At 36.6% G+C, this 16,775-nt stretch overlaps 1 protein-coding gene across 1 annotated transcript in view; it reads right to left on the bottom strand.

The window, feature by feature from the left end:
• The window catches only part of INVS (inversin), a 138,550-nt gene that overhangs the window by 42,986 nt on the left and 78,789 nt on the right, over positions 1-16,775 (bottom strand). The window contains 5 exon segments of the mRNA XM_090274496.1: positions 1,964-2,070; positions 5,919-6,148; positions 6,560-6,715; positions 11,576-11,747; positions 16,363-16,472. Coding sequence (XP_090130622.1) covers positions 1,964-2,070; positions 5,919-6,148; positions 6,560-6,715; positions 11,576-11,747; positions 16,363-16,472 — 775 coding nt within the window.

Raw genomic sequence — 16,775 nt, 5'->3', positions numbered from 1 at the left:
CTGCGGTTGTCATATGATTCTAATAGAGAGAGTGAGTTCTTTATACAATTACTCCTAAAATAAGATATACCAGTTAGTTTGATCTAATTTTGCATGTGCTCTAAGAATTCCAGAAGTTTCTAACGCAGGTATGAAGCAGGGTGATGCTTAGTAAGAGCCTGAAAACATGATCTTGACAATGCCACAGTTACTTACTGAGGCTTTACTTCAAAAAAAGTACTGTAAGTAATACAGAGATGACCATGATCTTCAGGAGTTCCTGCTAATGGGGAGGACTGATTACACAGTGCAGGAGAGGACAAAGTTTGGGACACATGACTGTGGGATCAGAACAATCTCCTTGGATGAGGCTGCATTTGAACAGAGGAGTGCATGATTAACAATTACATTAGAAATATAACTTAGCAAGGCTAATTTGGAAGCAGATGAATTGACTGAGGAATGATGAAAGGAGGGAATACAGCAAGGAGACATTATGACAGTCCCAGAAAGAGTCAAGAGGGCTGGATTTAGACAATGATGCAGGTAGTGAAGTGAAGCAAGGAGAGATACTGAATCTGAAGTGCAGTTTTAGAAGTCACGAGGACCCAGAAGACTGCTGAAGCCTCAGCAGTAAGTCAGATCGCCAAAGGAGATAGGCTGAGAGAAGAGATCCAGTCCTTTAAGAATGTTTATATTAAAAAAAATAAAACAAAAACAGAAGAGGAGCCAAAAGAAATGAAGAAGGAGCAGACAAGATTAGAAGGGAGTTAGGAAAATAAACTGACACAGAAGCTTAGAGGAGATACAGTCTCAATTAGGCAAAGAGGAAACAACAGAACCAGGATGCAGAAAGGCCAATGGGAGTGGACAGAGAGGACCACATGTGGTTTTTCCATTAGGATTTGTCAGTGACCATTCAGACACAGATTTCAGTACAGCTGTGAGGATGGAAGCCAGACTGCAAAGGCATGACTGGTGAGTCTGAAGAAATGAGGGCAGTGAAGACAGTCTGAGAGAAGGAAGACTTTAGAGACAGAGAAAACAAACTTCAGAACAAAGAGTTGGAAAATAATGGATGAGGGATATAACTAATGGGAAAGGTTCCGAAAGAAGTGGAGAAGATGAAGGGGCTGGCCCCAGACAGGAGGAACATGTTTCTGCTGAGACAGCAGCCTAGGGAAAGTTCTTCCTTCTCTTCAAAGTTTCCATGACAGAAAGGAAGAACTGGTTGTGAAGGCTAAGAGGGTGGGGATGGTGTCATAGCAGGGGCCATTTTTGTTAAGATTATCCACAAACAATGAAAACTAAAGCACAGATCTGGGCTGAAGGGAGTTCAGGTATGTGGGTCTGATTACAAACTTAGCTGTTACCTACAAATTACTAGAATCTTCCTAGGCCCAACACCACCAAGAATCTCATCTACTTAGACTTCATGCTGTCTGGTCCATTTTATTAGCCCTGGGGCCTTGAGGAACAACCCCAGCCTAAATCTGTGGTTTTCATATTATCCAAGAAATCTGTATTAAAACTAAAATCCTGAACTTTCAGCTTAGTTTTTCATTTTTTCATGCTACACGGTGGCATCTTTGTCCACTAACTAATAATGTTCTCTTCATCAAGAGAAACTTCCTAAATACATAACACATGTCACTGGCCTAACCGAATTCCTAGACCTGGTCAGTCTGGACCCCCTGACTTTATGCTAGCCACCAGCCAGAAGAAGGCATAGAAGTTTCCTCATCTACAAAATGTGAACTTACCCTAGGTAATACCTAACATTCTGAATAGCTTTAAAAGCACAAGATCTAAGTTGACACTGCACGGAACTTTTGATCTTTTTTTTGGTTCAAGATTTCTTAATGTAGCATTTCCTTATGAGTATACTTATTATTTCTGAAACAGTATCTAATGTTGAGATTTTTAGTCTGGCAGAAAGGATGTGATATGAACAATATATTTTTTTTATCGACAGCTTACTTACCTCTCTTCATTGTTTTCCATCTGATTAGGAAAAGCAGCAAAGTCTAGTAGTAGTTTGATGGCATCAAGGTATCCGTTGTTACAGGACCAGTGCAAAGCTGTTCTTCCCTACAAGCATAAGCAAAAATGAAGTACATCCAGAGTAGGTAATTTTGGATACATAGGTTTTTATACTAACTCAAAAAATAAACAATTCTCTCCCCAAATTACTTCATTACAATAAGAGAAAATAATAAATATACAGTGGAGAAAAGGACGGTATCTTAACCAAGTGATCAAAATTTGCACTCCTTTAAGGGGCATCATATGCCTCCAGACATGATACCCAGAGGAGTCAATATTACTTGTATAATATCCCAATCAAAAGTGTAAAACTTGAATCTAATTATGAGGAATCATAAGGTAAACCCAAATTGCATAAAATGAAACAGCCTGCATTATCAAAATTGCCAATGCCATAAAAGATAAAAAAAGTCCTGAAGCATTGCTAGAGATAAAGAGGAATATTTCATGGTATTAAAGCAGTCAAAGAAGAAGATATCACAATCCTAAATCTATATGCACCTAATAACAGAGCTTCTAACTATATAGGCTGCAACTGACAAAATTAAAAGGAGACAGTCAAATCCATACCACAGTGAGAGATTTTAAACTTGTCTTTAAACTTGTCTTTTACAATAGTTGATAAAAACAACCAGCAGAGATGTAGAAGACCTGAACAATACAATGTAAAAATTTAACCTAAGTGATATATATATAAGTATATAAAACATTGCATCCGACAATGACAAATTAGTATTCTTTTCAAGTGCACGTAAAATATTTATCAAAATCAACCATAACCTGGGCCATAAAGTAAACCTCAAAAGACTTTGAAAGATTAAAATAATTCAGACTATATTTTCTGACCACAGTAAAATTTAAGATACAAATTAGTCTGATAGGTGGAATAATGCACTCCCTTGTAAAGATGTCTACACCCTAATTTCTGGAATCTGTAACTATGTTATGTTATATGGAAAGTGGGAATTAAGAATGTAGGTAAAATTAAGGTTGCTAATCAGCTGACCTTAAGGTAGGAGATTATCCTGGATTATCGGGGTAGGCCCAATGTAGTCACAAGGGCTCTTATAAGTGAAAAAGGGAGGCTGGAAGGTGAGTGTCTGAGGGTGCGGTGTGAGAAAGACTCAGCCAGCCATTGCTAGCTTTGATGATGGAAGAATGGGGCCCATGCCAAGGAATGAGGGCAGCATCTAGAAGTTGGAAAAGTCAAGAAACAGTTCTCATCGAGAGCCTCTGAAAGGGAGGTAGTCCTGCCAACACCGTAATTTTGATTTTTAGCCCAATGAGACCTATTTTTGGATTTCTGACATCCACAACAGTAAGATAATAATTTCTGTTGTTCTAAACCACTAAGTTTGTAGCAATTTGTTACAGCAGCAATAGGAAATTAAGGCGATAAACAACAAAAAGACAATAAAAAAAATGCCTGACTGCCTGGAAATTAAATAATACACTTCTAAATAATCCATGGGTAAAATAATAAACCAAAACAGAAATTAGAAAATGTTTCAACTGAATGATAGTGATGGTATAACTTATCCAAACTTGCAGGGTAAGTTAAGCAGTGCTTAGAAGAAAAAGCACACTTAAAAAATAAACAATTCTCTCCCCAAATGACTTCATTACAATAAGGGAAAATATTAAATATAGCGGAGAAAAGGACAGTATCTTAACCAAGTTAAAAATAAATATTGAGAAAATCAATGATTTAAACTTTCATCAAAATATATTGAGTCAAACCTGAGGGAAGTGGATGGTAGGAAATAACAAATGTAAGACTAATACCAATGAAATAGTTTAAAAAATATATAGAAAATCAACAGAGATAGAAGTCCTCTGAAAAGATGAGTAAGCAAAATGGAAAAGTTTTTTAAAAAGAAAAGAGACAATGAATATTACCAATATATGAGTGAATAAGAAAATATCACTACAGGTCCTACAGATATAAAAATGGTAGAAGCATGTATGATCAACCTTATATGAATATTGGACTTTTTAAATAAAATGGACTAATTTCTCAAAAATGCAACTTACTAAAGCAGGAAGAAAAATAATTAGAAAATATAAAGTCTTGTAATTATTAACGGAACTAAATCAATTATTAATATCTTCTGCACAAAGGAAACACCTAGACCCAATAACTTCACCAGGAAATCCTCCAAACATTTAAGGAAGAAGGATCACCAATCTCACACAAACTCATTAGGAGAATAAGAAAAGAGGTACTGCTTTCTAACTCTTTTTATAAGGTCAGTGTAACCCTGCTAATAAAACCTGGTAAGTATAATACAAGGAAGAAAAATTATAGGTCAAACTCTCATGAACATATATGCAAAAATCACAAAATATTAGCAAATAAAATCCACTAATATATATTTTTAAAATACATCATAATCAGGGTTTACTCCAGGAATGAAAGAGTGATTTAACATCTGAGAAAAAAATGTAATCAATCAATGTAATTCATATTAATAGCAAAGAAGAGAAAAATAATATGATCATGTTGAGAGTATGACAAAAATTAAACAGCTCATTGTATTTAAAAAAACTCTTAGCAACTAGAAATATAAGGGAAGCTATAGCAAATATCATATTCAATGGTAAAATATTTAAAGCTTTCTCCTTGAGAAGCCAGAATGAGTTAAGAATATCAACTATTACTAATTCTATTCTACACTGTACTGGAAGTAAGACAAGAAGTATAAGGCGTAAGGATTGGAAAAGAAGAAAGAAAAATGTTACTATTTGCAAAGAGTATGATTGTTTATGTAGATAATCTAAAACAATACACATAAAAAAGTAGAACTGTAAAGTAAGATACTGGCAACTTCTAAAAAAATGTAAAGGGTATTGCAAATGATAAAAGATGTATTTCTAATAACATAAGTACAAGGACCATATTTATATATTTTCATTATGTTAATTTTATATCTAGTAACAATCTTCATAAATAGTTATTGAAAGAATAGGAAATATATTTTCTGACTTGGAAAACATAGCATGCTAGGGTTTTTAAAGAATTAAAGTAGCAAAAAAGTTAATACTGGCAAAATTGAGAGAAAGCAATATATTACTACAGAGCTGGGAGAAGCATAGATTAACCCACATGTTTTAGAATCAGTTCAATGGTATATATTAGAGCCTAATCACATTCATATGCCATTCATTCTTTGATTCCATAATTTCACTTAGGGGAAATTATTTCAAGGGAATAATCCAAAATAAAAAAAAGTTAAACACATATAGATGACTAATGCAACATAATCTGTAGTAAAGAAAATATGTCTAGTAACAGGAAGTTACTTTATTTCTAAAATTTGGGTGACAGGCATAGTTTGGACCCTAACTCCATCCACTCTGCTACTGTTGCTACCTTAGGATAATTATTTAAGCTCCATGATCCTCAATTTCCTCCTTTGTAAAATGAGGATAATATTAAGAGTAGCTACTTTATAGAATTACTGTGAGGATTAAGTGAGTTGCTAAGCATAAAGCTCTTAGAACTTTGGAATACTAAACATCTACGATTATGAAAAAGATTATAAACCAAATGTGGTAATATTGGTGATAATTTTAAGTGAACAAAATAAAATGTGATTTGTAAAATCATATCATATATATTTATATACATTCATATACATATGCTATGTATATATATTTTACAAATGTTATAAAATTATTCCCATTTTTTATAATGACTTTGTTAAATTATATAGCTATATGGGCAGGGACTTGGACGAGAACATGGACAAATAAAAATCATTTTTAATTCACAGGTTTGTGGGGGATCTCTTTATCTGGCAAACTGTCATTTTATTTCATTTCAGTGAACAAAGAGAAAATACCCTAAACACTTTGGAGCAAGCAATATAGAAAAGACCCAGAACTTCTACCTCTTTGTCTTGAATGTTAGGGTCTGCATTGTTTTCCATGAGCACTGCCATGCAGTTGATGTATCCCCCATATGCAGCACACTGCAATGGGGTTCTTCCTGCGTAATCTTGCACATTTGGATTGATCTTATTTTCTATCAATATCTGGCAAACATCAGCATTTCCTCCCAGCGCTGCCCAATGTAGAAGAGAATGTCCATCTTGGTCAACTAGATCTACCCTTGCTCCGCCTGCAAAAGCAAGAATATAATGAAAATGACTAATACAGAGAGCATTAATCAACATTTAAAAAAATATATAATAGTCCCTTAGGTGCTTTACACTTAGTAAAATATTCCCATGTATATTATCTACTTCATGTTTTTATAATAATCTTATATACATTGGTCAGATAGGCATCATTTCCCTTTTACAGAAAATGCAACAAGATCAGGCAGGTGAAGTGACTTTGCCAAAATCACACACCTATCAACAGGTGGAGCTAGACTCTTGTGTTTCCTTATGCCAGGTGTGAGGCTCTCCCCTTCATCCTTCTACCAGGTGGCTGGCTCTCTGCTGTGTGAAGCTATACATTTCAAATGGTGAATGCAAGAATTCCTACCTTTGAGAGTGACTTAGTGGGAATGTTCTTAATAACTAACCTTTAATAAGTGTCTGAATCACATCTTTGTGTCCCATCTCACAGGCTCGGAAAAGTGGAGTATGTTTCATGACATCAGTAGCATCTACTTGAGCATTATTTTCCAATAACAACTTCACGGTGCTGACATGGCCAGAAAGGGCAGCAGCATGTAAAGCTAAAAAGAAAACATGAGAAAGTGATGAACTCTTTAATAACCACTTTACCTCTTTATTATTCTAACTATATATCTTTTTTTCCTTTGATTTCCCCATCATATCTTGGCTAAATGCAAATTGATCTTACAGATTTTCTATTTTTCACTTTTTTAGATTTCTATATTCCTTTCCATTCGTGTGTATTAATTACACTTTCCCCCTTCCTTCTGTATTTCTCATCTCACTGTTTTCTTCCTTTCCATCCTGTTGGTCTGAAATGGTCCCCTCTTCTTAGTTACTACTTTACCATTTTTTTCCTCTTTCTGAGAGAGCAAGAAGACCAGAAAATGACAAAGAAAAAACTTAAATGATACAGGCAATTCTGCCTACCAACCCATTCAATAAACATATACTCAAGAGATGGCATGACAGGAGACATAAATGGTGCCTTCAGTGGGTTACACCTGCTCTTCCTGTGGTTGGTCTGTGTACCCATGTGCTACTGAGAATTTGCACCTCTCACTGCATTGAGTGCATTTTTCATACAACATGGCTCCAGCAATTTCCTCAGGGCCCAATTTATGAAAGAGCAATTTGTTTCAACATTGGAGAAAACACAGAGATGGAATGTGGTCTCTTCTTTGGTGCTCTTGGAAGGGGTCTGAAAAATTAATCGTTACTACGTGTGAGTTTCATGTTGGGCTGACACCTGCCTGTTTCTCCACTCTAGTGCTTATCTCATGCCATTACTCTTGAGGTTACACCTTAAATTCTATTTAAATTTTGCTGAATTTGCCTGGATAACTATGTAGAGGCTTGGGCCAATTCTTTCTAAGTATTATAGCTCTACAGTGCCTAGAACAATGTTTCTTTCATAAAGCGTGACCCATAAAATCAGAACCTAGGATGTCTGTAAAATCGCATATTCCCAGAGAATTGTTGAGAATGTGCTATGGGCTGGGTATTAATATAATGATGAGAATTCCGCAGGGAACAAACCAGATAAGGTTACATTCTAGTAGGGGAATTAAACAAACCCAAATATGTAAATAAGAAAGTATTAGATAGTGATGAATGGTATAATTAAAGTAATGAGTAATTAAATATTTTGATTTTAAGAGTGACTGGGGGACTACTTTTGACTGGTGCTTAGGGAAAGCCTTGCTAAGGAGATGACATTTGAGACCTGAATTATAAAAAAGAGAGAAATGTGGCGATCCGGAGGGAGAGTAGCTTGGGCAAAGGGAATAGTCAGGACAAGGACAGGAATGAATCTGTGTTTCAGGAAGGCAAGGAAGCTGCAGCATAACAGGCAGAAAAGGCCATGTCATAAATGGCCGTGCAGGTCAGAGTGCCGGAAGACCTGGGCTTTAAATAGGTAAGGACACTATCTGATTTACGGTTTAAACAGAAAACACCCTAACTGTTCTGAGAAAATGCATTGTAGTAGACTAGAATACAAGCAGGGAGACCAGTTAAAACTACTGCAGTGGACTGGGTGAAAATGATGGCGTGAACTAGGGCGGCAAGAAAGAATTAGAACATATGTTGGAGGTGGAGTCAACAGGTATTGTTGATCGGACGTGAATAGGATTTTTGTCCATATGGTCTGGAAATGTGCATTTCAACAAACAGCCCTAGTAATTCTTATGCATACTTGAGTTTGAGAACGCTGACCTAAATGGATAAATTTTGGTTTGGCCTAGACAATATTCAGACAGGTGTGACAGATTTCACATATCTGAAGTATGGTCATGTGGAAGAGAGCACAGAGTGGAACACTCAGGTTGACAAAAATTGGCTTAGTATAAGGAAGAAGATTCTAGTAGATTAGGTTAAGAGGGAAGCAAGGTGCTCCCTATATTGGAGCTGTTCAAACAGAGGCTGAAAGACCACTACTGAAGAATGTTGTAACATAGATTAAAGCATGATATACCCATGTTACTTCAGTTATTTTCACATTTTAAGAACAGAAGAATGTTTTCCAGCCAAATGAAATTTTATAAAACACTTAACATATTAAACAGATAAGAGTTGTTCTGCTAAAGCAGGGGTAGATGGTTGCCCAATTAAGCATCTACACCCTTGGCTCACTTCAAGTACCTCTACAGAAACCTGTTGTTCTGAAGAACATGGTTTGGAAAACCCTGGACTAGATCTCATTTTAAGTTATTTTCTAACTCTGAAATCCTATAATGCTGTGATATGGCATCAGGATACAATAGATACTCTTTAGGTAAATATCAATGTCAAATTTTGAAAACCAGACATAATGGCAACTAAGCAAAAGATAGAACAAATGACCTTATTAAAGAAAATTTCCTATTTCTATTTGCATTTATTTGTTTAAAAATAACCTTAGACTTAAATATTGTTGCTTTTTCTCTGAAAAAGTACCACAAGTTTATATAGAAATGCTATTTTTTAAAGTTAAACTTATTTTATTTAAAATTTTAAACATATTCAAAGTAAAGACAGGAATCCAGTAAACTCAATAAAGCCATCATCCAGCTCTGGAAATTATTGGCACATGGCTAATCTGCTCCCTCTAACTGCCTTCTATCCCCTTCATTTCTGATGATTTTTATTAAAATTCTAGCATCCTATCCTTCCATTTGTAAATATTTTAGTAAGTATATTAAAAGACGTGTTTTTTTTTTTTCATTTTTGTTTTTATTTTTGCTTTTGTTTTGGAAACACAACCACTGTATCAGATAGGGTCCATTTAGGAGACAGAAACCATGCCAGACACACTAACAGAGAGAACTCCATAAAAGAACTGCTAGCTATGTACTGAAAAACCGAAAAAGCCAAAGGGAAGACTAACGTATCACAGAGGTAGTAAGCGCAGAAAACAACTACAAATTCTAGGACTGGGGGAACAAAAAGAAGAGGATGGAAATACTAAAACTTCAAAAGCTTGGAAGAGGAGCCCTGCAGAACGAAACTCGGACTTCTGAGGAGGGGCTCTGCTTGGTTGGCTGGTTCTGGTGTCTCTGGGCGGGGCGCTGAGGGTGCACTGTGAGTGATGGAAAAACTGCAAAGTAAAAGTAACGTTACCATTGGAACACAGCACAGCGATGAACACAGAACAGGAAACAAGAACAAGAACAGAAAGCATACGGGAAATGTAATCCCCCTGTTGCTCAGCCAGCGTTCCAGTCTCGCTCTACTGCCCCCTATGGGCTGATTCTAACAGGGCACCTGCTGGCAAAGGGGAAATGTGGTTGCAGAGCTCCAGCCCCAGCATTCCAAAGGAAGGATAATGCCATTATTGTAACTAAAAAATATTAACAAAAAGTTCTGTGATATCAAACATCCAGGTAGTGTTCATATTTCCCTGATGATTTTTTAAAAATCATTTTTATACTTTATTTACTTAAATCAAGATCCAAATAATGTCTATATATTGTGGTTGATAAGATCTTTTTTAAAGCAAATTTGAATCTACCGATTATTATTATTATTTTGCTTTTTTGTTTTTCAGTTATAGTTTAGAACTTTTTTTTTTCCAATGGGGAGGATAAAACAACACTATAGAGGGATGATGGAGAGGAACTCACTTTTACAGACCAGAAATGTCAGAAAACATCTCTGACATATAATAAAACCCTTAGGAGAAAGAGCCCAGGGAATTAATGTATCTGAGAAAAAGTTATGTCTGAACTCCAACCACGGTGCATATCAGAAAGACACTTTTGGTCAAAAGAATGCAAGTTTTCTCACCTATGCTTTATTAAATACATGAAAAGTTAAACTAAAAATAAGGCCAGTGATCAAGTAAAAGACTGCATACTAATGGAAGTCAGACAAGAAAAGCAAATGTTCAAACTGTTTATAAACTCAATGTCCTATGTATCTATGCTATACCTCTTAAGAAGAGGTCTACTGTGAGGCTTTGTTAAGAAATAATTTTGAAAGTTAAAGCCTTCATCAAAATTCACATTACCTAAAAATTCTAAAAAATAATTTAGAGGGTGTGGTGGCGTAGGTATAGGGAGAGCGATTATTAGGTGTAGTGACTTCCCTCGCCTCTCCTCCCCCCAGTGCTGGATCAGTAATTTTTGATGGCAAAGAAAGATCTTATCCCGGACAATATGGAGATACAAATGGCTCTGGTATGTTTCTACAAATAAGAAAACATGACATTGAGAAGCTTGTAGCTGAGTTTTTATTCTTTTCCGTGTTACTATGCTGTTGTGTGATTTTTCTTTTTTTCCCACTTGCAATTAGGATCTAATACATGAGACAGAGACCTCCAGCTGATTATGAATGCTAAAAAACTGGTACACCTCTTATTAATGAAAACAGTTAAAGGACTCTCTTATTAGAGAAAGCGACTGACAGGAGCATCTGGTAAGAGCTTTTGATGCAAAGTTGACTTGAAGCTTCTAGAGTCATGGAGGCTATCTCTAAAATGGTAGGATAAGGTAAAGCTATTCAAATCTGAGAAAAGAGTATATTAAATGAGACTGGTCAGAATATACTTAGATGTGTGCATTCCTTAAAATAACTCAAAAGTTTTGAAAATACAATTAATAACTACTAAATATGCATAGTTTTAAAGCATATGTTTCTGCTTTTTTACACAAAGATAATCAGAAGAGTTCCCATAATCACATCTAAGGAGCAACCAGGGTTTTAAACCAAATGCTGCCATTCACCTGGTAGAAACAGGGTCTAATTTTAGCAATAATTGTTGGAGGAAATGAGGTCTATGAGTGATAATCTGGCAACCTAAACTAAAAAAGTAAAGAAGAAAGTCAAACAATATTGAAGTAGAGAGAATAGTTTTACAGAATTATTATACAAGTTTTATAGCATCATCTATATTTTGGAGCCCGAATGAAAGCAAATTAATTATGTCTACCACTTCTTACCTGTGCCTCCGTATTTGTCTGCCATGTTGATATCGATGTCAGACTTTAAAAGCAGCATAGTCCTAAGGACATCATCACTGCCTTTCCCAGCAGCCCACATAAAGGACGTTCTTCCTTCGAGGTCTGAATCATCTTTTACTGAAGGATGTTCTAAAAAGACTTTAACTGTTTCCTGTAAGAAAACTTCATTTAAAACTTTGAGACATTAGAGTAGTATTTTTTAAATTATATTTTATTGATTATGCTATTATAGTTGTCCTAATTTTTCCCCCACTGCTCCCCTCTACCCAGCACACCCCCACTCCCTCTGGCAACCTGCCCCCCCCCCCACTATTGTTCATGTCCATGGGTCATGGCTATAAGTTCTTTGGCTACTCCATTTCCTATACTGTACTTTACATCCCCACGGTTATTCGGTAACTACCTATTTCTACTTCTTAATCCCCTTGCCTCTTCACCTACGCCACCACAACCCCCTCCTATCTAGAAACTACCAAAACATTCTCCTACCCATGATTCTGTCTCTGTTCTTCTTGTTTGCTTAGTTTGTTTTTTAGATTAAATTAATAGATTTGTATTTTTTGCCATTTTATTGTTCATAGTTTTGATCTTCTTTATCTTAAATAAATCCCCTTAACATTTCATATAATAATGGTTTGGTGATGAAGAACTCCTGTTTTTTCTCATCTGGGAAGCTCTTTATCTGCCCTTCTATTACAAATGATAGCTTTGCTGGGTAGAGCAATATTTCCTGTAGGTCCCCACTTTTCATGACTGAATACTTCTTGCCAATCCCTTCTAGTTTGCAAAGCTTCTTTTGAGAAGTTCAGCTGACAGTCTTATGGGAACTCCCCTGTAGGTAACTAACTTCTTTTCTCTTGCTGCTTTTAAGATTCTCTTCTTGCCCTGGCTGGTGTGGCTCAGAAGATTGAGTGTCAGCCTGGGAACCACAGAGTCACTTGTTTGATTCCCAGTCAGGGCACATGCCTGGGTTGCGGGCCATGTCCCCAGTTCGGTGTGCGTGAGAAGCAACAACACATTGATGTTTCTTTCCCTCTTTTTTCCCTCCCTTCCCCCGACTCTAAAAGTAAATAAATAAAATCTTTAAAAAAATAATTTTCTTGTCTTTAACCTTTGGTATTTTAATTATGAGGTGTCATGGAGTGGTCCTCTTTGCATCCATCTTGTTTGGGACTCTCTGTGCTTCCTGGACTTGCATGTCTATTTCCTTCAACGAATTACGGAAGTTTCCTTTCATTATATTTTCAAATAGATTTCTAGTTTCTTGCTATTTCTCTTCTCCTTCTGGTACCCTATGATGTGAATGTTGGACCTCTTGAAGCTGTACCAGAGGCTGCTTATACTATCCTTGTTTAAAAATTATTTTCTTCTTCTTGCCGTTCTGATAGGTTTTTTTGCTTCCTTATATTCCATATCATTGATTTGATTCTTGGCTTCATCCACTCTATTGTTGTTTCCCTGTAAATTGTTCTTAATTTCAATGATGTATCCTTTATTACTGACTGGATCTTTTTTATGCTGCTGAGGTCCTTGCTAAGTTCCTTGAGCATCCTTATAACCAGTGTTTTGAACTTTACATCTGATAGGTTGCTCATCTACATTTCGTTTAGCTCTTTTTCTGGAGTTTTGATCTGTTCTTTCATTTGGGCCATGTTTCTTTGTCTCTTTGTTTTGGCAGCCTCCCTGAGTTTGTTTCTATGTATTAGGTAGAGGTGCTTTGACTGTGTCTTGGTAGTGTGGCCTAATGTAGTAGATATCTTGTAGGATCCAGTGGCACAGCCTCCCCATCACCCAAGCTGTGTACTTGAGGTGCGCCCTTTGTGTGGGCTGAGTATACCCTCCTCTTGTAGTTAAGCCTTGGTTGCTGTTGGCAGATCAATGAGAAGGATTTACCCAGGCCAGTCAGCTGCAAGGACAGGCTGTGACCACTGACCACCAACCTCCAAACTCCATGGAGGATCAGCTGTGCAGAGGCAGGGTGGCAGTGCTGCAACATGATCTGTAGCTGTCCACTGGGTGTGTTGGCCCTGAGGCTTCCAGATGGCGCAGGCCCAGTCAGCCCCCACCTGTGCTTTGCCCAGGGCACCCTGCCTGAGCTATAAAGCAATCTAAGATGGCTACTACTTGTTCTGGCTTGGAGATTCTGAGGTGAAGCCAAGCTGTGAATCAAGGCTGGCTACTGTTAGTGCCAGGCCTGAGGCTCACTGAGGCCAGCTATCCCTTGTTTAATAGGATTTAGGAAGTTGCAAAGCATGACCCAAGACCATCCATTCATATGGAAAAGTAGCTTGAGTGAGCCTGTAAACTGGGTGGGATAGAGTCACTGCGGATCTCCAAGGTGGGTCAAAAAGTGTTAGCCAGGTTTATGGGGTCTCAGATATGACACAATCTTGCCAGCTCTGTTGGGGGAGGGTTTAGAAAAGGGGCAATGCCTCTGCTTGCCTTGATGCCAGACACTTCAGTTTCTCCTTGTATAACACTGGTGTCTTTTAAGCTGCTACCCTGGTGCTGGAGCTCAGAGGGAGTGAGTCTGAGTAGGTGGCTCTGTGTATATGTTCTTTAAGAGGAACTGTTTGGGATTCCCGAAGTTTCTTCCATGGACTCAATCGCCACTGGTTTTTGCAGCCAGATGTTGTGGGGACTTATCTTCCTGGCACTGGAACCCTGGGCTGGGGCTGGGACTCCTCATTCCCAAGATACCGCTCCTGAATTTTCATCCACCACACGTGGGTGAAGAACCAGCCTGTTCTGCATCTGTGTCCCTTCTACCCGTCTGGATGGATGTGGTTTCTCTAATTCTGTAGTTGTTAAGACTTCCATTCAACTCCATTTCTGATGGTTCTGAGTGATGGTTGTTCTATATAGTTGTAATTTTGATGTGGTTGTGCAAAAAGGCAAGCCATATCTGCCTGTGCTGCCATCTTGGCTGGAAGTTCTAGAGTAGTATTTTATGGTAACAAAACCACTGTTATATGTGCCTTCCACTAAGAAGCCAAGTATTTTTCTCTGCTTTTGAATCAAATGAAATTATTGTAGGTTTTTAAAAAATTGTTGATGTTTTTCAAAAAGAGAACTGAAACCTCTTATAAATTAATAAATAAAGTATAAAAATATCAAGGAGCTTGAAATCGAGCTTAGAAAAAAAAATCATCTCTGGGATTGGCAGATTATCCAAAACAAGTATTTCTTTGAGTAAACATCCATAATGTTCTACCATTCTTTCTTAGTCCCGTTAGTATAGTTACTTAATTACTGGTATCTGTACCTATGTTAAATTTGGAGTTTAAGACTTGGGTTCAAGATGTTGGGCAAGTCATTTAATTTCTTGGAACCCTGGTTTCTTCATCTGTAAATAGGGATAATATGACTTATCTCTTAACATGTTCTATCTCATAGTCCTGTGTTGAAACATGGATTGAGTTCTGATTTTCATAAATTGACTAGACTGGGACGAGTGATTTTCTTACACTTGTAATAAGAAAAAGATCCTCTTCAAAATCTACTTTGTATTTTTCTGAGATCTTGGAAGATAAAAAAAGCCAATGGTTTGCCAAAATTCTAGGTGATAAAAAAATAAATTTTTATGAATGCCAGGGAGAAAGGACTATAGCTATAGTTGTGGGGACCAGAGAGAAAGAAGGGGGGAAAATATATTTAGCAATCTGAGTACTCAATGTATTCAATGAAGCATTTTGGAAGGGCAGGAAAACAGAATTATACTATGCTGATGATAATTCTTATCATTTAATGAAACCAAGGGTTTCACTATGCATACCATGTAGAAGGCATCAAAATCAACTGTGACTGATTTAATGTGTGCCTCTTTGGATGAGTCTCTGGTTCTTGGTGGCCACCATACTCAGGAAGTTGAAGCAGGCTAGACACTATCATGTTATGGCTGGATTGAGTGACATAATAGATGAGAAAATGCTTTGCAAATTATAAAGGGTGGCTTATTAAGTGAAGAACTGTTAATATTATTCAATATCTTTGGAAATATCAATAATTCATACAATTGCTTTCTCAGATAAATAATGTACATTATTATCAGCAGTAGTAATGATAAAAATGCATTCTATTTCTTGAGTATCTGTTCAATGCCAAGACTACAGTAGGCTCCTGTCATAAATTTTCTCTAATCTTTACAACAATCCTGAAAGAAAAGGTGTAATTATCATAACTTTACATATGAAGAAACTAAGACTCAAAGAGGTTAAGAAACTTGTGCAAGGTCCCACGGCTAGTAAATAACACAGTTGGGAAACCAGCCAAGGTTTGTCTAGTTTCGAAGCTTTGCCACACTACTTTCAGGACAATTGTAGATTGCTGAACACTAAGCTGTCCTTGGTGCTATAAAAGTAATAAAAAAAATGAAGTACACTTAAAATAAAGCATTACATTGAACAGGTAAAATAAAAACTGTGTAACACTTCACACATGACTAAGAATTTCATTAAAACTCAGATTCTCGCTTGCATTTCAGAGTTAACAGCATAAAGAACTGTTGAAAGATAACTGCTGTACAAATACCCACATATAAGTATATATAAAATGGTGCAATTTGAGTAAGGTCAATGGATTGTATTAATGTCAATTTCTTGTTTATGACATTGTGTTATACTTTTGTAAGATGTTACCATTGAGGTAGATGGGGTGAAGGGAACACGGGATCTTGCTGTTTCACTTCTTACAACTGCATATGAATTATAATCATATCAAATTTAAAATTTAATTAAGAAAAAAGATAACTGTCATGTTTTACTTACAGCAAAGTTACTCTGAGCTGCATAGTGCAAAGGTGTTGCTCCCTGGCTGTCAGATGGGATGGTTCCTGATTTATTTCTTTCTAAAAGGAGATGGACAATCTGTGCATGGCCTGAAAGCAAACACAAGTTAGCTATCACATACAAAGAACGTTAATTAATTTATAATCTATTTAAAGGAAAGGTGTAATAAAAATCACTAGCACATAATACAACATTCAAAATGGTTGCTGAGTAGTGGCCCCCAGTGCAGCCTCTTCTAACTTGTCATTAAAATACTATGATAATGTAGAACAAAGGTAAACACTTAAAACACTAAAAACTTAAATCTTCAATCAGGAAGAAAATGACATTAGTTACTATTGCTAGGTTGAGAAAAAAGAATATTAGGTATTAGCTTCACTTTGTAAAACTGC

This window comes from Furipterus horrens, unplaced genomic scaffold (assembly GCF_987537825.1).
Source record: "Furipterus horrens unplaced genomic scaffold, mFurHor1.1.pri manual_scaffold_4, whole genome shotgun sequence".
Taxonomy (NCBI): Eukaryota; Metazoa; Chordata; class Mammalia; order Chiroptera; family Furipteridae; genus Furipterus; species Furipterus horrens.
The sequence above is the reverse complement of the archived record's forward strand: the minus strand, read 5'-3'. Positions and strand labels throughout refer to the sequence as shown.